We start from the raw sequence: 24969 nt of genomic DNA, 5'->3' as shown, positions 1-24969 counted from the left end.
TGAAATCCAGGTGGTACATTGTATGGATTGTCTTGAGTGGCTGCTCCACCCCCACCCCCCAGGGGAAAAAAAAATCTCCTGCGCATGCCCCGCGTTTTTACTTTTCTTTTTTATTGAAGGGGTTTTTTGTCCCCTCCTGTGCAGCAGCATACTTCCTGGACACTTTCCCCCTTCCTGGGTGCTGATGTTGCTCCCCCAAAGCTGAGCACTCTACGCCGGGGGCTGTCAGTTGAGGCAAGGGGGCTTCCAGGGGTGGGAGCCCTTTGGGGAGCCCAGTCTCCTTCGCCACGGAGTGAGATTCTGGTAGTGCAAAAGGGGTGGTGAGGGTTGGGGTTCCAAGGCACAGTGGGGTGGAAGCAGGGCAGGGCCAATACAGCCCTTCTGCCCCTCTGAGGTCAGTGCAGGGAGTGGGGGGCAGAGCATCTGCTTGCAGCCACAATGGGTGGGTGGGGGGGTGGGTCTTTCATCTGCTGCATCCTCTAAAGTCCGGGGAGGAAAGCCAAAGGAGGGAGCAGCCAGCCATGCTGAGACCTCTCCCCAAGGCCAGCCAGCTTCTCATCTCCTGGTGCAGAGGCTCCTTCCTTGCCGATGGGAGTCCTGGCAGCATCTGATGTTGCCCCTTGGGCAGGCGCTCAGTGGCAGTTCTGGCAATTGGGGTGGCACTTTTCCCCATGCACGTTGCACTGGCAGCCTCCGCTGGTGTCCCCGGGACCCTGCCAGGGAGGAGGACAAAGCACATCAAGGGGGAGACCTGCGGCCCAGCCTGGAGTGAGTTCCGCGGAGTGGAGCTTCCTAATGATCTGGTCCCAAGGAGCCTGTCTCCCGACGTCTGCAAGGCAGGTCATTGCTGGCCTCAGACTTGCTTCCGCTGGGCTCTTCCAGTCCACAGTCCACCTCCACCTGAGACTTCGCTTAAAACTTCCTATCCTCTGGCACCCCTCGCTCCCTCCATTTATCTCTCTGCTGGGATACCCTCTGGGCCACCCCCACCCCCTGTGAACATTGGGAGCAGCTAACCAGCCAGCCTGGTTTTTCGTCCAGGCCCCGTTGGTCTCTTCTGGAGGCAAAGCCTGGCTCTCATCCCTCCTTCTGCCCAACCCTGCTTCCTTCCTGGTGTGCCAGACCCCGCGCCAGCTTCCATCCTGAGCCCGCTCCCTTCCTCCCATGCTTACTTACCCCAGGCCCCCAGCGCGGCCCCTTGGTCACCCAGCAGATCTCCGTCTGGCAGACAGGGCAGCGGAGCCAGTCGCAGCCCCCCTTCTTCTGCACCACAATGTGGCAGACAGGACAGTGCATGGCCTCTCCTAGCTGCACCAGCGTCTGGCGGAGACAAGAGAGAGGGTGGCCATAGATCCAGAGGGGAAGGGCTCCCCCAGTCATGTAGTCCAACCCTCTGTAATGCCCTCTGGGGAGACTGTCAGTCCAGTCCCTTGGAGCTGCTCCCCATCTTACACCCACACACCCACCCCTGGCATTGATCCCTCTGAGGTATCCCGGCTCTGTGTTCTGTGCCAGTGCCTAAACCATGCCAAGGAACTTGGGCTTTGAATGTTTCATTGGGATGGGAAGAAGCACAGCAGCCCCCCCCCCCCCCCGGCCGTGAAATACAGCCCCTTCCTGGCCAGCTCACCTTCAGCATGTTGCTGGTCTCGCGGGCAGCGGCATCGTTGTGAGCCTGGAACTGCAGCTTGTCCTGGTACTGCTTGCAGTTCATGCCCTCGTGGATGGCCTGGGGGTGGAGGGGAGAGAATCAAACCCTTGGCATCCCTGCGAAGGGTTCCTTTCTGCTGCTCAAATTGACAGGGTCAACAGCAGCCCCAGGACCCCCTCCCCCCCGAGTGGCCGAGGCGTCCTAAGCCAAGCCGACGCATACCGACGGCAGAGCGGCCATCGCCTCGCACGGGTCGGCACCATTTTTGAGTGTCCCTCTCTGAAAGTCAAAAGCTGCCACAACCTGGAGATGGAGAGCTTGGCAGCGCCTAGATAAACTGTGGAACTCGCACCCCCAAGAGGATTGGGGAAATTCATGGAGGGCAGGACTGTCTGTGGGTGGCTCCCAAGCCAGGAGGCTCTGCTCAGCCTCCAGGCAGAGGCAGCGATGCTTCTGAAGACCAGATTCTGGAAACCGCAGGAGGGGAGAGTTGCTCTTGTGCTCAAATCCTGCTTGCCTGTTTCCCTTTGGAGCACCTGCTTGTCCACTCTTGAGAGCAGGAGACTGGACTAGGTGGGCCATTGGCCTGATCCAGTAGATTCTCTTTTTACGTGGTGAAACATCCCAAAGGGGCCTTGCCCTTCCCCTTTGCATGTGTCGACCCAGGCTGCCCCCTACCATGACCACCACCTTTGCCCTCTGGTGCCCAGGAGCACCCTCACCATCATCCTGCCTCCCTTCCCCCAGGGGGCCAGAACGCAGAGGAAGTACATCAAGTAACTTGATTCCTTCAAGGACATTTCTACCCTCCAGTGTTTCTGAAAGACACTAGAAAACAGGCAGCCTGGAGGCTGCTGACAGCTCAAAAGGCAAAATGGGGGGGGAGGGGGGCCCTGTGCTCTGGCCACCTGCAGGACTCCTGCTGATTAACATCCTAGCCCCATCAGAATCACAGAACTGTAGAGTTGGAAGGGACTCCCAAGGATCATCTAGTCCAACCCCCTGCAATGCAGGACTGCCTGCACTTCTCGTTCATTCTTTCCTCCAGCCCCTGAGCCAGTCCCAGCAGAGGTGGGGAGCCGAGGGCCCAGTGCTGCCCCTTGACCGGGCTCACCTTGCAGACGAGGCAGTTGAGGGCCCGGCAGATGGGGCAGCGGAACTCGTTGACGTCGTCCTCGTAGATGCACCAGCCCAGGCAGTCGGCCGTCTGGCAATGGTAGCTGTTCTGGGCCCTGCTCTCGGCCACGGCCAGCCTCCGCTCCAGGAAGCGCTCGTACTCGTCCCACGACACCAGCTGCGGAGACCAGGGAGCTGACTTAGAGCGCCTGAGATAGGGAGGGCAGGGCATGGGCTGGCCTTGGGGCACCCCCTGGCTTCTGTAGCCGGAAGGGGGTGGAAATCAAAGGAGCTTCGGGCCATGGCAGCCTCCTCCACTCCCTCCGTCTGCAGGAGGACAGCTCTACAAAAAAGACCTCCGGAGCTGTCTGCCAGCCGGAGCTGGCCTGCTCAAAATGCCACTTTGCACCTCCAAACGCTCTCGATGAAGGACCGTGGCAGGGCAAGGGGGAGCTAGGGATCCCTGACCCCTGCGGACTCACCGCCCGGATCTCCCTGTCCTGGAGGTGGCTGCTGCAGGCGTAGGAGTCGTCCCGGAAGGGACAGGCCACCTGGGGCTCCTCGCTGCAGTTGATCAGTTGGCGCAGGCAGTCCCTAGAAATGGAGGAGGGGTGGCAGGGGGGGGTCAGGTCACAGCACCCTTCCCCCACCCCCACCCCCGGTCCCTCCCGCACCAGGCAGGCCAGGTTACCTGCAGAAGCTGTGCAGGCACTCCCGAAGCAAGACGCCCTCGCCAGGCTCCACATTCAGGTAGCAGATGCGGCACTCGATCTCCTCCCGGTTGGGCACCAGCGCCGCCTCATCCAGCTGCTGCAACTGCTGGAAGTTCTGCAGCCGCTCTTGCTCCTGGGCCTGGAGGGGGCAAATAGGGGCAGGTGGTGGTTGCCCAGCAGCCAGGCCAGAGTGCCCTGGTTAAAGGTGGGTAGGGGGCTCGGCCTGGGCACACCCACCACCCAGGCTCTCTTGCATGGCCTGCCGGGTGAGATTTGGAGGGTCAGCTGTAACTCGTTGGAGACCCTCCTAACTCTGCAAAAAGGGGCAGAAGCCCTATTATTATTGTTGTTGTTGTTGTTGTTGTTGTTGTTGTTGTTGTTGTTGTTATTTTCCTCCAAAGATCAGAGGGTGGTTTACAACATAAAAATGCAAAATGCGTAACATAATAAGGGGAAAAAAACCCAACCTGCCCACCCCCAAGCACATTTAAAAGGCCGCAGATTGTTTTAACAGTGAAAGAGGAACATTTTTGCCTGGTGCATAAAGATATTATCATGAGCCAGAGCCAGCAATTTAAAAAGCCCACCAGTATAGTTGAAGTTAACTCTTTAATCAAAGGAACCAAAACAGTTCAGGCCCAGTGATCCCAGCAACTGTTCCCAGTAGGTCTTGCCCCAATAAGGCAGTTGCAAGGACTGGAGGCCCCCTGCCTTCCCGCAGCTGCCTAAGTCCCCTCCTCTCCAGAGTTTGTTTCAAGCAAGCGGAGACTGTGGCAGGGGCGTACCCAGGATCAAAACTAGGGGGGGCAAGGGGGGCCCAAGGCATGGGAGGGGAGGGGCCACAAAGTGGGAACATGGGCGGGGCTACAGAGCCCAGGTGGAGCGCGCAGCCATGGGTGAGAGCGGCGCTGCTGGCGGGGCTGGTGGGCAGAGGCGGAGGCGGAGCACAGCCCAGCGGAGCGCGAGTTCGACATTCCTGCCCGCCGCGCCCTCCAGCTTCCCGTTGCACTCTCTGGTTCCCCGCCGCGCTTGGTCTTGCCGGAGGGCGCAACGGGGAGCTGGAGGGAGGGCGCAGTGCAGTGGGCGAGAACGCCGAACTCGCGCTCTGCCGGGCTGTGCTCCGCCTCCGCCTCTGCCCACCATCCCCGCCGGCAGCGCCGCCGGCCCTGCTTCTAGGGGGGCAGCTGCCCCCCCTGCCCATGGACTGTGGCAGCTCTCCTCCTCTGCCCTTTTCATTTCTCTGCATGTTCTGGGAGACCAGCAGGGAAGGGAGCTGGTTGCCGCAGGAGGGAGAGACCGCCTGGATTCTTCAGCAGCTGGTCTCCCCTCTGTCTCCTGCCTCTGAGTCTGGACTGCCCTCTGCCACAGCCTCTTCCTGCTCACTAAACCCGGTTGCCTCTTCACCTCCCAGCCTGTTCCCTCTGACCAGGCATCGTTGTCCAACCACCAGTTCCTGGGCTCTGAGCCTTCTTCCCCTGGGGGTTCCTCGGCTGGTGCCTCGCACCACTCCTCTGCATCCAGCCGCTGGTCCGTGACAGAAATGGAGTGAAAATGCCCGCCCGCCCCCAAAAAGCCTGATGGGAAAAGTAGGATACAAGACTCTGGAACAAACACTCTGGGAAGAGGCATAAAAGGAAGGTGGTGATCCCAAAGAGGTGTCCCAAAGCATCACCTTCTGAAGAGCAGCAAGAATGTTGGAAGATAATGCAGACTTTGGGTGCCTGATCTCAGGAGCCCTTTTGCTACACCCCGTCTAAGGCAGTCCAGCAACTGCATGCCTATTTTTTGGGGGGGGGCAAGGCGAAGTGAGACTTGGTCAAAGGGGTGACCTAACCACCTGCGGAAGACCCGCCCCTGACCAGGGCACCTGCAGGATCTTTCCAATGGTGTGCTTTATTGTCCTGCAATTTTATTCTAGGGCTTGTTTACATTCCAAGAGGCTCTCTGCTCTAGAAACGACAGAGGGGAAGGACAGCTTTTTCCTGCTTTCATTCTCCCAACTCTTGGGGAATCGGGATCCTGAGATGTCTGGCAAGCACATCACAGCAGCATTCACAGAATTAAGGAACTGAGCGAGTTGGAACCCAAGGGTCATCTAGTCCAACCCCCTGCAATGGAAGGAGCTTTTGGCTGCCTCGCTCCTCCTCCTCTATGCTTGTTTAATTGTGCCTCACTTTTTGCAAAATGTCTCAAAGCAATTCATAAAATATTTAATATGCAGAACTTCGCAAAGATTTAAAAGCTGCAACAGAATAAAACCCTGGGTGGAATTCAGTGTAGTGCTACCGGTAGGTGTGGGGGTCTGCTTGCACAGCAGGACTTCTCCCCTCACGCCTCTGTAGGGCTGCTGAACCCATTCTGGGGTATCACCCAACCTTCAGAGATTTAGCAGGTGAGGGATGTGAAGCGAGGAAAAAAAACTCCATGTGCAAGCAGACCTCCTTGTCCATGCAACAACTTAATTCCTGCCCCTTCCGTGCAGCGGGCCTGAACCTGTGGAACTCCCTGCTAGTTGAAATTAGGCACATGGCTAAGACTTCCTTGTTCCAGCAAACATTTTAAGGTAGTCTTCAGTTTTATGATACATTTTTATTCTTTTGCTGTCCCATTTTTGGTGGCTTGTTTTTATGTACCCCACTAAAGCAAGGAATGCAAACCTCCTGCAGTTCCCCAGACATGAGACACCCATGAAATCAGCTGGGGGGGGGGGCAATGAGGCTGCTCCAACCCTTAAAGTGGCTGTAGCAACTCCTTTGCAGGCAAAAGGGCCACCTGTGGCAAAGAGAGCCTCGCCGAAGTTCTCTTGAGGGGCAGCTCACAGCAGAGACCCCTCAGCCACCCCCCTCTCTCATCCCCCCCACCCACATGCATACCCCCTGAAGAGCCCCTGTCCCCTTTCCCCATCAATGACGCTACAGAGAAGTACCAGGGTGGACTGTCAAGCCCAAATGAATCGTTTAATAGAACAAAGGATTTGCTCTCCAATTCATTTTTTTTAAAAAAGAAATCAAATTTACAAACACGTTATGCAGAAATCAAGCCATTTCAAAACAGGTCCCAAAACTTCTGCTGCTGAATAATCAGTGTTCAGTACAGAGAGAGAGAGAAGGGTGTTTGCTGTCCCATCAGCGGCCAGGGCAGCAACACCTGCCCCACGGCGAGGGGAGCCACCTCCTCCAAGATCTGCTGGCTGGGGCGAGCAGGAGCTGGGGCAGACCCCCGACGCTCAAGTGGAAACCCCCCCTGGCCCACTGAGAAACAACCACCTTGAGATGAGGGTTTACAGCATTTCTCTTTCAAAGTGCTATCACGGCAGAGGTCCTGGGCAACGCAGAGGGTCTCTCTTTCTAGTCCAGCTTCAGCATAAGCAAGTCCCCAAGGCAGAGCCTGGCCTTGGGGTTCAAACGCTGCCTGACCTTTGGGGCATTTCTGCCTCCAGCAGCGAGGCCAGGCAGGCCATGGCTTCTCCTGGTCAAAGGCACACGGGGAGAGCAGCCTCCATGGGGGGGCGGAGTGGGGGGAGAGACCTTCAACGCAGGCCCCAGCGGAGCTAGGAGCGCAACGCCAGCAGCCGGGAGGCTCCCGGCAAGCAGCAACGACCCCCTGGCTGTGCAGGCCTGAGGACAGAGCGGAGGAGAGCCAAAGGCAACTGAGGGAGGAAGGCACCAGGGGGCAAAAAGGAAGGAAGCCCCCGCAGGGCAACAGGCTCCGTGGGTTGCACAGCGTTAAAGAACGCAGATCGACTGCCTCCACTGGGCAAGCAGCACACACACAAAAACACCTTTCCATGGTGGGGATCACAACCTATGAACAGCTCATGGGATTCAGGCGGCGGCCCCACTGCAGGGGCTCTCGTGGCTCCAACCTCCAAGGCTCACACAGCTCCAGTCTTCCATGAGCGAGAGAGAGAGGCAGGGGGGCTCTGGGCTGCTGCCAGTTGAGCCAGGAAGAGGGCTGAGTTCCAAGACCCAGGTGGAATGGAGAGGCAAGGGGGGAGGCTAGGCAAACCCACAAGCATTGCATGGCTGCGCCCCCAAAGCTGCTCAGGTGGGACGCAGCTCTCGCTGCCGTCACAGGGGGCTCTCAAAGCCCACACACCCCCATATGGCTTTGCACCCCCCAGCTTGCTCAAAGGCCGGCCAGCCAGTGAAGCCGCCAAGGGCCAGCAGGCAGCAAAGACTCTCAGCTGCTTGTTCTCAGAAGGGGAAGGTGGGGGGGCAGCCACAGAAGCCCGCCCCTGCCCTGCCATGCCCCTTGTGCTTCACTGTCCGCTTGGCTCATCTTGGCAGCCCTTGGTGCTGCAGCCGGGACTAAGACATATCCCCCCTGCGAGGCTGGGAGAGGCAGTGGTGGCGATGGCGGCCCAGCTCTGAGGTGGCTATGAGAACTCCGAGGAGAGGTGGATAAAGTCGTCCGGGGTTCCCAGGCTGTGGGCACAGGGCACAGCGGAACCGTCTTCTCTCCTTCCTTTTTCCTGCCACAAGAGAAAGAAGAAAGAAGAGAAGAGAGTCGTCAGGTGCTGCCGCCACCACTGCTGCTGCCGCCAGAGATTGCTGCCTGGAGCCTCCTGCACCTTCCCCCTCACCCACACCCACCCCAGAATGGACTGCAGCCCTCCCTCCCTCAGGCCAGGCCAGGCCAGGCCCAACCTCCCTAGAAAGCACAGGAGGTGAAGGGCAGAGCCCAAGAGATTTTGAAATTCTATTTTTCTGGTGCACTCTACAACATGTTTTGCCTATTTACTGTACTTAGAATGTGATGAAAACAATGCACTAAAAAAATACCACCGGCGAAACATTAAAAGGGTCAACCAAATCATAATTAGTATCTCATTATTTCAGAAAATGAATCAAGCAAGAACTAAATTATTTATTATTATTATTATATAAACATCAGCTACATAGTTGGGGAGCAGGAGTTGGCCAGTATGCTAGACCCTTAGCTCCCCATCTGTCAACCAGCTGACGTCACCATGACGTTGGGAGACCACTTCATGGGGAGGGAGGGGGAGATACTGACATGGGGCTTTTTCCTCCCTCCCTTTGCAGGCAGAGATTGTGCCCAAAGATGTTTAAACTCAAAGGTGTGACGTCGGCCATGACAGAGGGGAAGGGGGAACCAGGCCTCCTGGAAGTGGACTCCAGGCACCTGCAGCCTCGGAAGCAGGACGTGTTCATTTCCACCCTGCTTCCACCCCATTCAGCAGTTTTATTCCGTAATTTATACTCCACTTGTAAACCACAATGGCTTCTGGCCAGTGCAGAACTTAAGTGATTTTGGATGAACACTTTTTAAAGCATATTTCTTATTATGTAAATTTATAGCACCTCTCTTGTAAATAGCTCTTTGGTTGTGTGAAGTGATCAATAAATTTAATAAGCTGAACTTACCATCATCATCATCATCATCTAACTAGAAATGCCAGAATTAAGAAGAATCTGCATGAAGACTCTACGAGGAAATTTGAAACGGCAAGTGCCTCTCAAATGGGGAATCCTTTTGAAAGCCTCCAGAACACAGTTGGGAAGCTGGCTTCCTGGATTGCTACCAGCCACAAGGACGATGTTTCCTGCCCTCAGAATAACACCAGGTGCTGGGAGGAATCGCAAGTGGGGAGAGTGTTGCTGCCGCCTTCAGATCCTGCCTGTGGGCTTCCCAGAAGAGGCAGCTGGTTGTCCACTAGGGCAACAGCTGGCTGAGCTGGACAGGCTCCCCTTGGCAGGAGACTTCTGGGGTTCTTAAGGAGCTGAATAAGGAGAGGGAGCTGGAGAAGAGAGCCAACAAAGCTGGGAGCTTCAGACCCCTGCAGGGAGCTTCTCCAGCAGCCTGTGAGGCACAGGAAGGGAGCTACACCCAGACACCTACCTTCTGGTACTGCAAGATGCCCTCCTTCTCCTGCTGCATCCGCCACAGCTCCACCTCATCCGGCCTGTAGCTCCCGGGAACCACATAGTTGGCAGGCCGGTCTGTGCTGCACATCTCACAGCCGGGCCGGGTGGGCTTGTTGATGAAGGTGCAGGTGGGGCAAGACCAGCCAGTCTGCAATGGGAGACGAGGAGCAGGAAGAGGAGGCTGCTAGACGTGGCGCCTGCAAGGATAGCCCCTGTCCAAGAGGCCGTGGGCCAGGATGCAGCCACGCGATGAGGCCCACCCCAGAAGGCGCTCTGGCCCCTTTCTTGAGCAGACTACAGGGAGCCCAGGGGAATGGGAAGCCCAGGGACTGGGAAAGAGAGGGGGGGGGCGTATCTATGGGGAGACGGCTGCCTTGAGTTTTGCCACTTAGCAGAGGGAGTACGTACCGGCACAGGAGAGGGAGGAGGGGCGGCAGCCGGGGGCGGAGGGGCTCGAGAGTGGCCAGGGAGGAATTTCCCCAGGAAGTGGCTGCTCTCGCCCACATCCCTCTTCCTGTTAGAATTTTTCACACCTGCAACAGAAAAAGAAGGCTTAGAAGAAGGAGGTCTAAGAACGTCACTATTGCAAAGTTTCTCTTAAACAAAAGCCAGGTTAATATTGATCAGTCTGATTAATGATTGTTCACAAGCTTTGTTTAAACAAATAAATGTTGTCCCTATGGTTAACCTCTAAACTCTTCCAGATACATTAAAGGAGGCTTTTTTAGGAACATGAAAAACTGGTATGCAAATTTGCACTCTAACAAAAATCATATCCGTTTCCTTTTCAGGAAATAAAGTCCTCCCGACTCCCAGAAGCCATCAAGCCTGACTGCCACCTAGTGGTCACAGGAAGGTCATTTTTGTTGCTGTTTGTTTCCTCTTTTTGGGGTGACGGGGTGGGGGGGGGGTGGGCCAAGGCAGAGCAAAACAAGAAAGAGCACCAGGGACAAGAAGAGGGAGGAGCGAAGAGTGCTCAGCACACAAGTTCCTATGTCCCTCCCTCCCTCAGCCAAGCCTAAGCCCCTCCCCAGCACAAAGGGGAAAGATTCCTATTAGCATCATTTATGGATTTATACCGTTTTAGGATTAGACCGTTAACCACACACTGTCACAAGCTATGTATCCAGATGTAACAAAGAGATGCAAAGCTTGGCGACAGTAAGAGCTGTTCGGCAGTGGAATTTGCTACCAAGGAGTGTGGTGGAGTCTCCTTCTTTGGAGGTCTTTAAGCAGAGGCTTGACAGGCATATGTCAAGAATGCTTTGATGGTGTTTCCTGCTTGGCAGGGGGTTGGACTGGATGACCCTTGTGGTCTCTTCCAACTCTACGATTCTATGATTCTATGTAAGGATGAAACGTTAACCATCTGTCATTTAGTTGTAAATTAGTGGTCAGATTTGCACCACAGAGTAGGAAAGATATGAATAAATGAGGAGCTGGACTTTAGTAACTGAATGTGGCCTTTTGTCTTCCTGATTTAAATTGCCTTGACTTGCAGGCAGACAAGCTGTTGGGGAGAGGTGTAACCTCCTTCCAGAGAGGTTCTGAGGGTCCCGAAATGAACCCCCTGCTTCTAGCCAGATGCAAGCTCTTCCCCTTTTTTCCTAAGGAGCCCCCGCCATCCCCCAAAGCGCTCCCTGCCTGCTCACTTTTCTTGGGCAGGCAGGTGGGCAAGGTGCTGCATTTGTGCCTGGCGTCTGTGTTGTCTGCGAGGGGCGAGGGAGGCGGCTGCAACAACACCCAGTCCCTGTCCTCCTTGAAGCGCTGCTCAGAGAGGTGGGCGCCCTTTGCCGAGAGCAGGTAGAGGAAGGCCGTGTCGCCGTCCTTCTGGATCCCGTAAGAGCCAACGGTTCGGTCAGCCACACAGAGACACTGGCCAATAATCCAGCGCTGGACGCTGGGGTGGAATCCGTAATCCTGGAAGACCTGGGGGAAGCAGAGACGGGCTCAGTGGGAGTTAGCTCTGAAGGCCTCCGCAGCAGGCCAAGCAGCCAGGCAGTTGTGGGCCCTTTCCCCCCAGAAGCTGCCCCAGGGAAGGAGCCAGAAGACGGCCTCCCTGCCCCTGAAAAGCTGTGCCCGGGTTACCTTCTGCCTGAGCCCTGCAATGGTGGTGTAGGTGTGGACCCGGGTGGTGATGCTCGTCGAGCAAGTGGCGTCTTCCACCTGCACCTTCATGCTAAAAGGGAGGGAATCAATCGGCCAGTGAGACAAGCACAGCACGTCCCGCAATCGGCCATCTTCAGAAGAGGAGGCGTGCAGGGAACCGGCCCCAAATAACCCAGCCTTCTCCAAAGACACCTGCTCCCTGCCCAGCCCTCCCTCCTCTCATACCTGATCTCGCTCGTGGGGTAGCAGGACTCCTTCAGCAGGATCCGCAGAGCAGCGTGTTGCTGGGCGAGCAGCGTGGCACAGCGCATGGCCTCCTCCTCGTCCCCGAGCTCAATAGCAGTGGACAGGTGGAGCGCCAGGTCCTCTGAGGAGGAGACAAAGCCAGGCATGAGCTGGCCAGGTCAAGTTTTGCGCCACCCGTCTCAGGCAAGCCTCCCCCCCCCACCCCCGTTCTCTAAGGTCTGTGATGGAAATCCTCCTAGGGAGCCACCTACTGTTGAGCAAGAGCTCTCCAAAGCAGCCCCACCCCCTGCCCCAAACCTGGCCCAAGACTTCCTTTCAAGTGAGTTGTAGAAGCTTTCTTCTCTTATTCTGATTTTGAGCATTTGCACCCTGCTCTTTTCTTAGTCACACAGAGGCCTCGTGCAGCTATTGGATTGGTTTTCGTTGTCTTCAGTTCCAGTAGAACTTGGACTAGGACCTGGGAGGCCAGGGTTCGAATCCCCAGTCAGCCACAAAGCTCACTGGGTGTGGACCTAGGCCAGTCATCCACCCTCAGACTAGCCTACCTCAAAGGGTTCCTGTGAGGATAAAATGGGGAGGAGGGGACCTGCAATAAATGACACTCTTCTCTTCATTTATGTTGACTGGTTGGTTTTTTACCTTTTTAAAAAAATGAAAAAAAGCTGGGGCAGTTGGAGGGGCTTGCAAGGGCAGCCCCCTCTTCCTCATCCAGCTCAAGCAGCCGCTCTTTCAGGGCATATATGCTGCTCTGGTGGCAAGCCCCAAAGCATGGCTGGGGAACCTCCAACCCAAGCATTGGATGCGGCCTCCTACTTAACTGCATCTGGCCCCTGGGTATTTCCAGCAACTCCTCACCACTGAGGGGGTGGATCAAGCAGGCACTCAGGGAAGAGGTCAACAGAAAAGGAAATAAAACCAACCAAGTGCGTTTAATGCAATCAATAAATGAAGACTTGCATGGGCACCAAATGAAACCCCCACCCCAGTGGATTACCATCAATGGGAAGGAAAGGTTCAACAGGAAGTATAAACATAGCTTGCTTTTTAAATAGATATTATTTATTCCTCTGTTTACCTCTTGCTTGCCAAAATGGCTTCTGAGCCATAGAAATATGGGGGAGATTTTGGGCAATTACTGAAACCAAGTTCTCTCTCAATTCACCTTCTCAACAATACGTCACGAAATGCCCCCATTCCTCATTACCACGGTGCAACAAAACCAGATGCCTAACCTGATACAGGCAGAGGGAAATTTCAAGTATGCAAACATCACATTTCCTGGCAGCTGTGTAGCTTTTATGATGCGTCTTCAAGGGCACACTGTCCTGTGCCATCAGCCACCCACCTTTCCTGGCAAGCTCCAAGGGCAGAGAGACATTGGTGTCTGACAGAGAGTTGAAAAGTGCCAAGGGAAGGGGAGAAGGCCGTCCTGTCAGCAAACCGCTTCTCTCAGTAGCTGGGGAGAGAAAAGACACAGAACATAAGAAGATAAAACTAGCCTGCTGGATCAGGCTGATGGCCCATCTAGTCCAGCATCCTGTTCTCACAGTGGCCAATCAGATGCCAGTGGGAAACCCACAAGCAGGATTCGAGCACCAGAGCCTATTCAGAGACTACTCCATTGACACAGGAAATGATTATGCTTCAGAATACAGTAATAAGCAGGAGGGTTTACGAAAGAATAAAGATGCAGAATTACCGGTAACCCGTTTCCCTCAGGGGTTTTCTCGAGGGCACAGCAAGTCTGTCTCCACCCTCCTGCCCCACCAGGTTTCATCACTCTTGGTCAGCATTGCAAATGCAGCTAGACATCAGGTGGCTATAGCACAGCTTACTTAGGAGCAGAATCAGCCCTGGAAAAGGAGACTATGGCACAGCTCACGTGGGTAGCTGGATGCGAGAGCCTGGGGGCGGCACAGAGGCACATTGTTTCCCCCACGCCAGAGCTGTTCAGCCACAACAACCCATTTTCTCCACCTTCTTGCTATACTAACGGCCCTACAGATCAAGGCAGGTGCATCTGATTGCATCGAGAGGGCAGGCCTCTCCTCTGCTGACCACCTCTTCAGAACTGACAGGCCATGGCTTGTAGAAGAGTCATGCCCTCTCTCGCTCCCAGAAGCTGCAAGCTGGACCCTGGCATGGTAAGTGCCTTCTGGGGCAGGAGCTGACCTTTCTGGAGCTCCTGGAGGGAGCTGCTGACGACTGTCCACCACTTCTGTGCCTCATGCTCATCTTCAAAGTGGAAAACAAGGGGGTCGTCTGGGCGGGCCAAGAACTTCAGCTCATGACAAGTGGCAGTCTTCACCTCATAGCAAATGTCTCTGAGGTTGTACTCAACAAGGCCCTAGGAGTAGAAAAACATTAGTGGGCGAGTGCAAAGTCCTATAGCTCCTGTTGAGGCCTCTTTACCTCAAGCAACACAGGGGTGAAAGCACCCGTTTCATTCTTCAGACAAGTCTCATCAGGCTCCCCCTCATCAGTGCTCATGCTGAAAGCTGTTTCCCCTGTTAAATAGCTCAAAGGATGGACCTCTCCTTGAACAACAGGACTTCCCCCCTTCCTCTCCCCCCTCGGTGCAAAGCTGCTCGAGACGTTCTCTCATCCCTCCAGAGCTGATTTTGAGGGTGTCTAGTGGACGGCAGGGGAGAGAGGGAGGAGGGGAAAGTTCCATTCTACAAGTGGAACTCCTAAGAACAGAAGGAGAACCTGCTGAATCGGGCCAATGGCCCATCTAGTCCAAAATCTGGTTCTTACAGTGGCCAACTAGATGCCTGCAGGAAAGCCACAAGCAGGATTCAAGCCCAAGAGCCCCGTCCCCTCCTGTGGTTTCCAGCACCTGCTATTCAGAAGCATGGCTGCCTCTGACTGCAAAGGCAGAGCTTAGCCATGATGACTAGTAGCCATCGATAGCCCTCTCCTTTGTTAATTTGTCCAGTCCTCTTTCAAAAACACCCAAGTCTCTTGCAGGAACACTGGATACTGCCTCAGGGTGGGGATGTCTTTAGAACTTCACTGGAAGAAGCAAGAGGAGCCTGCCTGTCCCTTACTGTTCTGCCCTATTTGTTTACAGCCCCTCATGATGAGTGCAAGGCCTGTGTATGGTGGGCAGGGTATACGGAGGTATACAAGGAGGTATACGAGGCACAATCCCCAAACACCACTAACCAAAGCAGTTTCAGTGCTGTGCCCAGACCCAAAGCCAGACTTAAATGGGTCCAGATAATCCGTTTCCTCCAAGTATGCCTTGAGCTGGACCACCAATACCGTCTCAAGGACTCTTCAACATGTTGACTGCAAGCCATTTTGGGTACTGCTGTATGCGATGGAAAGGTGGGGATGTAACTGTTTTTAATGAATAGTACATTATGGGACGCGGGTGGCGCTGTGGTCTAAGCCATAGAGCCTAGGGCTTGCCAATCAGAAAGTTGGTGGTTCGAATCCCCGCAACAGGGTGAGCTCCTGTTGCTCGGTCCCTGCTCCTGCCAACCTAGCCGTCACATCAAAGTGCAAGAAAATAAATAGGTACCGCTCTGGCGGGGAGGTAAACTGCGTTTCCGTGCACTACTCTGGCTCGCCAGAAACAGCTTAGTCATGCTGGCCACATGACCCAGAAGCTGTACGCCGGCTCCTTCGGACAGTAAAGCGAGATGAGCGCCGCAACCCCAGAGTCGTTCGTGACTGGACCTAATGGTCAGGGGTCCTTTTACCTTTAGCTTTACCTTATGAGCAGGTATACTTGAAGCACACAATGGACCAAGGCATGTTGAGGAACGGACCTGGCCTTTCTACTTAATCCAATAAATCAGTGCATTTAACAAATGGAAGTGCAAGGGAAACGGAAACAGGTTGCTACCATGATCCTTGCTTGGCTATATGAGCTGGATATCATATGATCAAATCCCTGGATGTTGTTTGTTGTTGTTGTTAATTAACAAACACTTAGGAGGCAGCTAATTCTTTTTCTAAGCATTGTTCATACATTGAGACATCCTGTAAAATGCGGGGTGGGTGGGGAGAAACAGATCTTGTAAAAGAAGGGGTGACTTTGCCGGCCTCTTGGGCACCTCTTGTGAAAGAGGCAAAGCAGTCAGCGCCACTCAGAGAAGAGGGACATTTTTCAGCAAAGGCCAACAGCGGCCCAAAGGCCCCAAACAGCCTGGGCTTTGCCCCTGGCGTTGCTTCCCCATGGCTGGGCAGCCCCCTCCAGCAGCTGAAATGCACCCACTCCAGTCTGACGGGTTGGGGCAGCTGCCGGCCCCTGAGCTTCAACAGCCTGTGAGGAAGAAAGGCAGGGAGGAGGAGGAGGAAGAGGAGGAGGAGGCAGCCGCCTCTGGGAAGCTGGCGAGACAAGCCTGTGTGGCAGGGCCAGAGGGTCGGACCAGGGCCTGGGTTCAAATTCCCGTTGGGCCACAGAGCTCAGTGGGCGTGACCTTGGGGGCCAGTCGGCCTATCCCTACCTCGCAGGGTTGTTGTTGGGGTAATGAGAGGAGGAGGAGGAGGAGGAGGAGGAGGAGGAGGAGGAGGCCCATATGCCCCCGTTGAGCTCCTTGGAGAAGGAAGGCGCGACGCAAAGCCAAGGGCGGCCCAAGGCGCCCGCGGAGCAACCTCCCCGAAGGTATCCTGCTGCCTCCCCGCTCCACGATGTCGCTGCCTCCGCCCGAGACCCGGAGCCCCTCCCCTCCCCGTCCCCTCTCACCCCTTCGCCTCCCGACTCCGCCGCGCTCCTCAAGCCGAATCGAAAGCGCTCGGGGCCGGGCGCCGCGCTCAGCTGGAGCCGGAAGAGGCGCCGCGCTTCCCGGCCGCCCGGCGAGGCCGCGGACAAGGCCGACGGCGGCGGAGAGGGCGCATCCGGCGAGCGCGGCACCCAGGCCTTCGCCGAGGCCAGCAGCACCAGGCCCGACGGGGACGGCGAGCAGCCCGGCGCCGCCGCCATCGAGTCGCCGCCCGGAACCGGAAGCCGAGCGCGGACGCTTCCGGCTCGGCTCCATCCGCTTCCCCGCCGCCGGAGGGAAACTGCCGCCCGACTCCAAGGTTCCGGGCCAGGAGATATATTTTGGACCAATTAGGTCCATAAATTACCATATAGCATATATTCAGCACAAAAAACAGCAACAATTTGTTGCTGACAAAGGACATATAAAGGGCCCCATTACCTTCAGGAGCTTAGGGCCTCATCAAACCTAAATCCGGCTCTGGCCTTCCTATATATATATATATATATGGACAGCATGTTCGATGCGGCACTTGGGCTTCTTAAAAGATGGTTGCGGCCACCCCCTGGAGTTGCTGCAGCCTGGAAAGAACTCGCCTGCCTTCCGCATTTCAACGCCCAGCCCTCCTGGCTGGGGCTGATGGGAGTTGTAGTCCAAGGCTACCTAGATGGCCCTTGGGAACCCTTCCAACCCTACAATTCTACGATGCTATGCTAGCACCTTGTGAGCAAAATCTGCTACCCCCTTGGGAGGGCAGGCCTTGTGCCAAGCTCTCAGGCTGGTGTGGAGCAGCACTGTCAACAGGGAGCATGGGCTGTGCCCCCTCTGCACTACAGTAGGCTCCTTCCGCCAGCACCACACTTTTCTGCCCATTGGCAAAGGAGCGTGTTTGGGGAGTTACACCAAAGGAGACTTCTGTCACCTCCAAGAACCCCTCTGCAGCTGGGCTTTCTGGTTAGTACAGCCCTCTGAAAGAACTTAACACCTGCATTTGTTTGCAATCCAAATTGCCACAGGAGAGATCTAGTTCTAGTGTCCTGTCGTGTTTATTAATAGGCAGCCCTGTTTAGGGAAGCTTTGAATGTTTAATAAATTATTGTATTTTAATACTTCTGTTGGAAGCCGCCCAGAGTGGCTGGGGAAACCCAGCCAGATGGGTGGGGTATAAATATAATAATAATAATAATAATAATAATAATAATAATAATAATAAGTGACTGACTGCTATGACTTCTAGGAAAGAGGGCAACCAAAACTGATCGCAATATGTTTGCCCACAATAGACACATCTCGCAGGCTTGAAGGATGGCCTTCTACCAGGGGAGCCGACTTCCATGCTAAATCCTTCCTCAGAGGCTTGCTGCCACATACTCACCCCTGACAAGACCCATGGGCTTGTCGGTGGTGGTGGTGCCAATTTTGTAGAACTCCCTCCTGAGGGATGCGAGCCTAATGTTCCTTCTCTGGTATCCCAATACAGTGGCTAGGGCTGTGTCACTCTATAATGCTTTTGGACTAGTGAGCCATCTGGAGCAGAATTGTGCTTTATTATTCCTTTCGATGAATTTGCGCTGGTTTTGCGGAGATATTCTAGATTTGGTTTTAAATTATTATCATCTTTCTTGTGGCTGCTTCATATGGAAAAAGCAGCGAGCAATTTTAAAAATGAAATGAATAATCCTGGTCATTTAGAAGATTGCATTAAATGCTTGGCGTTCCCAAAAGGAAAAGAATTGCGGCTGCATTGGAAAAGCATATCCAAATTCTGCTGCTAGACACATGCTGGTCCCATCACCTCCTGGCAAATAGAAGGGGAAGAAATGGAGGCAGTGAGAGATTTTACTTTCTTGGGCTCCTTGATCACTGCAGATGGTGACAGCAGTCACGAAATTAAAAGACGCCTGCTTCTTGGGAGAAAAGCAATGACAAACCTAGACAGCATCTTAAAAAGCAGAGACATCACCTTGCCGACAAAGGTCCGTATAGTTAAAGCTATGGTTTTCCCAGTAGTGATGTATGGAAGTGAGAGCTGGACCATAAAGAAGGCTGATCGCCGAAGAATTGATGCTTTTGAATTATGGTGCTGGAGGAGACTCTTGAGAGTCCCATGGACTGCAAGAAGATCAAACCTATCCATTCTTAAGGAAATCAGCCCTGAGTGCTCCCTGGAAGGACAGATCGTGAAGCTGAGGCTCCAATACTTTGGCCACCTCATGAGAAGAGAAGAATCCTTGGAAAAGACCCTGATGTTGGGAAAGATGGAGGGCACAAGGAGATGGGGACGACAGAGGACAAGATGGTTGGACAGTGTTCTCGAAGCTACGAACATGAGTTTGACCAAACTGCGGGAGGCAGTGCAAGACAGGAGTGCCTGGCGTGCTCTGGTCCATGGGGTCACGAAGAGTCGGACACGACTAGACGACTAAACAACAACAAACAAGACACACGCGCAATACAGTATAGTATGTGTCTGAGAGACGGCGCCCTCCCCCGCCCTTAGGGAAAGGGGGCGTGGCCCCTCCCCTTGAGTGACAGCTGCCCCGCCCCTTCTTTGTTCCCCACTCGGCTCAACAGCGCCTTGAGGCGGCCGCCCATGACAGCCCGGCTCTATCCCTACGGGTGGGGCTGGACCCATGCCGTTGATTAGCGTGTAGGTGAGCCACTGGGATGCGTCAGCCCTAGTGATGGGCACCCGTTTCCTCCAATAGAGACGGCGAAACTGGCTGGCGCCCAATCGCTGCCCGCGCGGGGCGGAGCCGCTCGCTCTTGTTGTCGTCCTCTGCTCAAAGCCCGAAGAGTCAAGTCGGTCGCTTCGCTTGGCAGGAAAGAAGGAAGGAAGGAAGGAAAGAAAGACAGAAGGAAGGAAGGGAGGGAAGGAGGCCGGAAGGGCGACTCAGAATCGGGCGCTCGACTAGCAGGCCTCGTCGTGCCAAACAAGCGGGGCCATGGCAGGGTTGGTGGGGCCCCTGAGGGCCGCCTGGCGGAGAGGGGCCGAGGCGGCGGCTGAGGCGGCGGTGGCTGAGGCGGCGACGCCCGGTTCGAGTTCCCCCCGCGGCCTGCGCTGCTCGACGGCGCGCAACCCCTGAAGGCCCGGAAAGCGGCGGCGGCGGCAGGTGGGTAACGGGGCCCCGGGGGCCTGTCAGGGCCTCGAGGGGCGGGACTGCGCTTCCCGGCATGCCCCGCGCGGGGGCAGCCTCGGCAGGCGCCGTCGTTGGTGCCGCGGGGCGTCATGGGAAGCCGAGTCTCTCGGAGGCCCGGCCTGGGGAAGAAAGGCTTGGCGGCGGGGCGCTGGGCAGGACGGGAAGTGGTGTTTGCTTCCCGTCTCCTTCGCGGGGGGGGGGGGGTGAGCCGGAGGGCGGGCGAGGGGCGGGCCTCGCGGGAAGGGCGGCGCTGTGCCGCAGCTCCCGGGCCCTCCCTGGGGCGGCTGGGAGTCGGAGTCCCCCCCCCCAATCTCGAGGGCGGGGCGGGCGTTCCTCCCCCGAGGTTGAAGCAACAACCCAAGCTCATCGGGGGGCCTGGCCGGTCTTCTGATTCCTGCACCGCGGGGATTGGACTAGATGACTCTGGGGGTCCCTTCTAAATCCCCCGTTCTTCTGTGTACCCTCTTTCCCATTCCAGCCAGAGGTGACTTTAGGACTAGTGTTTGCCTCTCACCCAGGCTATGCATGAGCGTCCGCGGGAATTTTCCCGAAGGTGGGGGAGCGCAAAGTAAATGCTCGCTAGCACCGGAGAACGTTTCTCGTAAACCACATTTTCCTTAGAAAATAAAAACAGCAGGGACCCCACAAAATCTCAAGGAGGATTCTTTGGAAACATTTCTAGGGTCACCGTTTGATCATGTAACTTTTCTCTCTCCTCTTTTAATGCTGTCACATCCAGCTGCACCACATCCGCTTGCTTCTTAACCTCACTGTTCCCCTCTGATAATTTTCCAGCTGCCTCCTCCACAGAGACTGTTATTTTAGTTAACTTAGAGATCAAGAGGCCAAGTGGAATTATGGTGAGCTCTGAGTTGGGTGGCATTTGGGGAGTTGAGGTCAAGACAGGAAATGTCAGGAAATGACACTCACCTTTTCCACTGAAGTATTTCACAGGTGCTGACTAGAGCTGGGGGGGGGTGTCAGCTGCATCCCTGTATGAGTCTCTGCCTTGCTGGTCTTCCAGAGCCAGTGCTGGCCTCCTTCCCTGTCAGCTTTTTTGATATGCTTTGAGTATAGTGCCTCCTTGTGGGTGGGCAGCAGCAGAGCCCAAGGTCTTCTGTTCCTCAGAGGTGTCTGTTAACGGGCCCTTCTCTCTCTGTCACTGCCAGGAAGTTCCAACCTTGAAGCGGTAAATACTGAGAATTTAGTCCAGCGCCAGGAGGTACAAAAAATGAAGCTGTTGGAAAACTCTAGTTTTGAAGCCCTAAACTCCCAGTTGACGGTGGAAACAGGAGATGCACACATCATTGGCAGGTGAGTGGCAAGGCAGCTCCTGAACTGGGTCATGTGGCCCCCAAGGGTGCCTTTCTGCAGCTCAGAGGCCTCTCCAAATTGAGAGACACCCCCCACCTCCTCTTGCCTGTCTTCCCTCAGGATTGAGAGCTACTCTTGCAAGATGGCCGGTGACGACAAGCACCTCTTCAAGCAGTTCTGCCAGGAAGGGCAGCCCCACGTGCTTGAGGCCCTGTCCCCACCTCAGACCACCGGGATCAGCCCCAGCAGGTATGTGCTGTCCCTGCCTCACCCCACACAGAGGAGGCAGAACTGGCTCATCATCGGTGGGCTGGATCAGAGTTCTCTCGGCTAGGCGGGTCTCACCCTATAATTATAATAATAATTCATTATTTATATCCCCCCCCCAATCTGGCTGGGTTTCTCCAGCCACTCTGGGCAGCTTCCAACAAAATATTAAAAATATTGCCAGGGGGAACTCAGAACTTCCTGTTCCCAGGTTCTCCTTTGGGGCCGATGGGAGTTGGGAGTCCAGTAACACTCAAGTCGCCCATTCTTGGTTTAATGCTACATGAAATGCTGCTTCTGTTCTCTGTGGAGCATCCCAGGCCCTGCCCTTTCTCAGCTGGTGCTTTGAGGCTGTTGTGTCGAGATCGTTCCGCACTGCTGCCCAGATCTTCCTGCAACTTAGCAGTGGGGGGAGTGCATGGCAGATTCCAAGGCCCACGGCCTGATGCCCACGGCTTCCTCCAGGAGGAGGTAACAGACCGAGTCCTGTCCCTTGTGTGCTAGGCTCAGCAAGAGCCAAAGTGGCGACGAGGAGGGCCCCCTCAGCGACAAATGCAGTCGGAAGACCCTCTTCTACCTGATAGCCACCCTCAACGAGTCCTTCCGTCCTGACTACGACTTCAGTGCTGCCAAGAGCCACGAATTCAGCCGGGAGCCGAGTCTCAACTGGGTAAGTCCCCACCCCGCTACCATAATCTGGCCTGCCACACAAGTCAGCAGATCTCTTGACCCTCCTTGTCTCATAGCCCCACATATGATAGCAGTTCTCCAGCACTGCTTTTTGCGTGGGTGCCTGCTAATTCTGCTTCTCCCCCCCCCCCCGCATTGAAAAGTGCCAGGGTCCCAGGGAGTGGCTTCTAGAGAAGGTGGAGCAGGATTTCCTTCACGTTGACCCAAAGGCTCCATCTCCCTCCCATTTTTTACCCTCTTCCCACAGAGGAAGGGGCATCTTTTGCCCCTGAGATGCTTGGGGTGGGGAAACATCCGTCTGTAATGAAACCCCTCCCTGCGGTTGGTGGTGCATGCTACTTAAAGCTTACCTGTATGGGATGGATAAGGCGAATCCGTTGGCAGATCTGGTCCCTTTTCCAGCTTGGATGCCCCTGGATCCCACCCAGCTCTCCTGCTGGAACCTGCATCTGCTGTCCTAGACAGGCCCCACCTGTCCATCTCTTGGAGGATGCCCCCCTTCAGTCCATCTCAAGGCTGGGGCTTCCCTGGCCCCTTCACCTAGTCTAGGACTGGGGGGAGCTGCATCCTTTCTGTCTACCTGAAGCCTCCCACACGTGAGCTGCTGCAGGGCCATGCTGTAGCCGCCTGGGGACGGTGCAGGGATGGTGGGGGGGCAAACGTACACCTGCGCCCCCTCTCTCTTTGCAGCACCAGGCCCTCACCAAGCTCCCCTCTGGGTCTGTTTCAGGTCGTCAACGCTGTGAACTGCAGCCTCTTTTCTGCTGTGCGGGAGGATTTCAGCGCCTTGAAGCCCCACCTGTGGGACGCTGTGGACCAGGAGATCTGCCTCTCGGAGTGTGACATCTACAGGTGGGCTCCCAGTGCTGATCTCGGGCACCAAGGGGTGGGTGGGTGCTGCTTTGCTAGCAGCCTGCCCTGTGGAACACCCTCCCATCAGATGTCAAGGAAATAAACAACTATCTGACTTTTAGAAGGCATCTGAAGGCAGCCCTGCTTAGGGAAGTTTTTAATGTTTCATGTTTTATTGCATTGTTAATATTCTGTTGGAAGCTGCCCAGGGTGGCTAGGGAAACCCAACCAGATGGGCGGGGTATAAATAATAAATTATTATTATTATTATTATTATTCCACTTTTTATGCCCCTGTAGCTACAACCCGGACCTGGACTCGGACCCCTTTGGAGAAGAGGGCAGCCTGTGGTCCTTCAACTATTTCTTCTACAACAAGCGGTTGAAGCGAATCGTCTTTTTCACCTGCCGTTCCATCAGGTCAGGGCCCCTGCCAAAATGGCAGGTTTTGAGGCCTTCTCCATCCCTCCCCACCCCCACTGCTCCCTGGGTCCCCTTCCTGGTCCAAAGGGCAGCTTGTGGCGTCGGGAGCCATAACGTGGTGGGCTTCTCTTTCTGCAGTGGCTCCACATACCCTCACCCCGAAGCGGGAAATGAGCTGAACATGGATCTGAGCGAGGATGATGCGGAGGAGGAGGAGGCAGCCGGCCGCTGCGACGAGGACGGGGCCAGCATCGAGGAGGATAGGTGAGGGGGCTTGGTGTAAGAAGCCCCTGTGTGCCCGCTTCCCCCACTGGCGTTGGCCAGAGCTTGAAAAGGCCTAGGGATCCCAGCTGGGGACAGCAGCAACCTCTTTGTGGCCTGCAGCCCAGGTGGTGGCCCCTCCCGGGAGCGAGGTGCTGGGTGGGCTTTGCTTCTCCCTGTGGCTGGAGACAAAGGCTGTGGGGTGCTGAGGACTTCCTTTCCTGTCTGCAGGAGACAAGTGATCTGCATGTGACTTCTTGGGCTCTTTTGCGCCCCCTCTGAAGACGGCTCCTCCAGCGTGTTCCCCCAGACTAGCCCAGCGTTGCGTTGCTCTGCCTATTGGCCCTGTGGTTGCTGCCTGACCAGCTGGTGCCTCCAGACTCCCAAGGATGCTGCCAGCCAGTCCCTTTGTCTGCCTGCAGGCTTTGGCACCCCTGCAGCACTGGAAACTTTGTCCAGCCCCCGAGAAGCACTTTTCTGTTCCAAGTGGCGTCAGAGCAAATGCCCTCCGTTCATCTGCAGCAGCAGCAGCAGCAGCAGCCACCATGGTGAGGAGGCTGCACCTGTCTGGGTTTGGGGCTGTGCCTCTCTTTCCTCAGGACGCTGGACCCGCTCAGACTGACCCTCCCTGGAGATTTGTCCGTCAGTTTCAAGTGTCTGTGGGCCCCTTTTTGCCCCAGAGTTGGCCTCTGCTGACTTCCAGATGCTACAACCTGCTAAAGACTGCACAACATGCAGAAGCTGGATTTCCTGATGGTGGCATCTCCCCCTCCCTTGTTTTTGACTGCAAAAGACATTGGTGCCGAGTGTCCTGGACTGGCAGAAGTCGGGGTTTGAGCACCTTGGTAGTTTGGCTGCTTTGCTTTTCCCCAAGAGCTCATAGAGTTTTATTTTTGTATTCCGGCCCAAACCTCTGTGCTCGTGTCTCCCCCACCCACCCTCCCTGCGCACTTTCTGATGCCAGCCTCCTTCCACCTTTCAGGCTCCACTCCATAGCCCAACGAACTCATTTCTAGGTTGATAGGAGGGAGCACTTGGTACCTCCTCTGCTCAAGAGCTGAAGGAACATTGGCGCTGGCAGAGCAGAAGGGGGCTGCTCTCATTCCCTTGCCATCGTAGTATGGGGCCATGAAAGTGGCCCCCCCTTTCTCGCTCCCCCCTTTCTCTTGCACTGACTTGGATTCCCTCGGGGGGGGGGGTCTTGCCGTCTTTTCTGCAGTCTTGTGGTCTGATTCCAGAGGGCTATGGCTGTAGGGGCCTCTATCCTTTGGCTTCTCATCTGGGCAAAATCACTCCAGGCCCACCATTTGGAGCAGCCTGCCCAGAACAACAGGCCTGGTCCCCTGTTCACCACCCCTCCGCCAAAAGGTTGGGTTGAGAAGGAGCCTGCCTTTGGTCCCCTTGAGGCTTCCCCGCAGCTGTTTCCCCCTGCTTCCCTTGCCCCTGTGCTAGGCAGCAAGTGATTTTGGAGCACCCCTTTGCCTCATTCCCTTTAGATCCATTGGCCTGTTTGCCACCTCCTGTTTAACTCTGTTGCCTAGCAATTTTATTGTTGCAGTTATAAACGTTTTTCTCTCTGCGA

The 24969-nt window shown here is 55.5% G+C and overlaps 2 protein-coding genes across 3 annotated transcripts; one reads left to right on the top strand and one right to left on the bottom strand.

Moving 5' to 3' along the window:
- Positions 1-91: 91 nt before the first annotated feature.
- Positions 92-16693, bottom strand: SHARPIN (SHANK associated RH domain interactor). Of its 2 annotated transcripts, XM_060278206.2 has the most exons (14): positions 16426-16693; positions 13899-14073; positions 13072-13182; positions 11706-11847; positions 11460-11550; positions 11024-11300; positions 9780-9904; positions 9346-9519; positions 3459-3619; positions 3250-3361; positions 2766-2945; positions 1631-1729; positions 1177-1320; positions 92-713 (listed from the first exon to the last, which is right to left on the bottom strand). In XM_060278206.2, the coding sequence occupies exons 1-14, from the start codon at positions 16660-16662 to the stop codon at positions 633-635; spliced, it is 2109 nt and encodes a 702-aa protein (XP_060134189.2). In that variant the 5' UTR covers positions 16663-16693; the 3' UTR covers positions 92-632. The 2 variants fall into 2 exon arrangements, 1 of the variants encoding a protein (XP_060134189.2); XR_015951620.1 differs by lacking the exon at positions 3250-3361.
- Positions 16694-19212: 2519 nt separating this feature from the next.
- MAF1 (MAF1 negative regulator of RNA polymerase III) lies at positions 19213-24969 on the top strand. The gene is made up of 8 exons (XM_035124649.3): positions 19213-19554; positions 20751-20895; positions 21016-21144; positions 21667-21832; positions 22583-22704; positions 23004-23123; positions 23265-23390; positions 23619-24969. Exons 2-8 carry the CDS (start codon positions 20813-20815, stop codon positions 23638-23640), a joined length of 768 nt encoding a protein of 255 aa, XP_034980540.1. The 5' UTR covers positions 19213-19554; positions 20751-20812; the 3' UTR covers positions 23641-24969.

Source organism: Zootoca vivipara, chromosome 8 (genome assembly GCF_965207765.1).
Source record: "Zootoca vivipara chromosome 8, rZooViv2.hap1.1, whole genome shotgun sequence".
Taxonomy (NCBI): domain Eukaryota; kingdom Metazoa; phylum Chordata; class Lepidosauria; order Squamata; family Lacertidae; genus Zootoca; species Zootoca vivipara.
Note: the sequence above shows the minus strand (reverse complement) of the source record. Positions and strands in the feature narration are given on the sequence as shown.

What these genes read in the sequence shown, in the direction of transcription:
- SHARPIN (XM_060278206.2), bottom strand. Translation starts at nt 16,662, where the DNA reads ATGGCGGCGGCGCCGGGCTGCTCGCCGTCCCCGTCGGGCCTGGTGCTG. An exon ending in CTCCTCCCTCTCCTGTGCCG is followed by an intron (nt 9,520 to 9,779) that starts GTACGTACTCCC and finishes CTCCCATTGCAG; the next exon opens with ACTGGCTGGTCTTGCCCCAC. An exon ending in GCATCTTGCAGTACCAGAAG is followed by an intron (nt 3,620 to 9,345) that starts GTAGGTGTCTGG and finishes TGCCCCCTCCAG; the next exon opens with GCCCAGGAGCAAGAGCGGCT.
- MAF1 (XM_035124649.3), top strand. Translation starts at nt 20,813, where the DNA reads ATGAAGCTGTTGGAAAACTCTAGTTTTGAAGCCCTAAACTCCCAGTTG. An exon ending in GGGAGCCGAGTCTCAACTGG is followed by an intron (nt 21,833 to 22,582) that starts GTAAGTCCCCAC and finishes GGTCTGTTTCAG; the next exon opens with GTCGTCAACGCTGTGAACTG. An exon ending in GCCAGCATCGAGGAGGATAG is followed by an intron (nt 23,391 to 23,618) that starts GTGAGGGGGCTT and finishes TCCTGTCTGCAG; the next exon opens with GAGACAAGTGATCTGCATGT.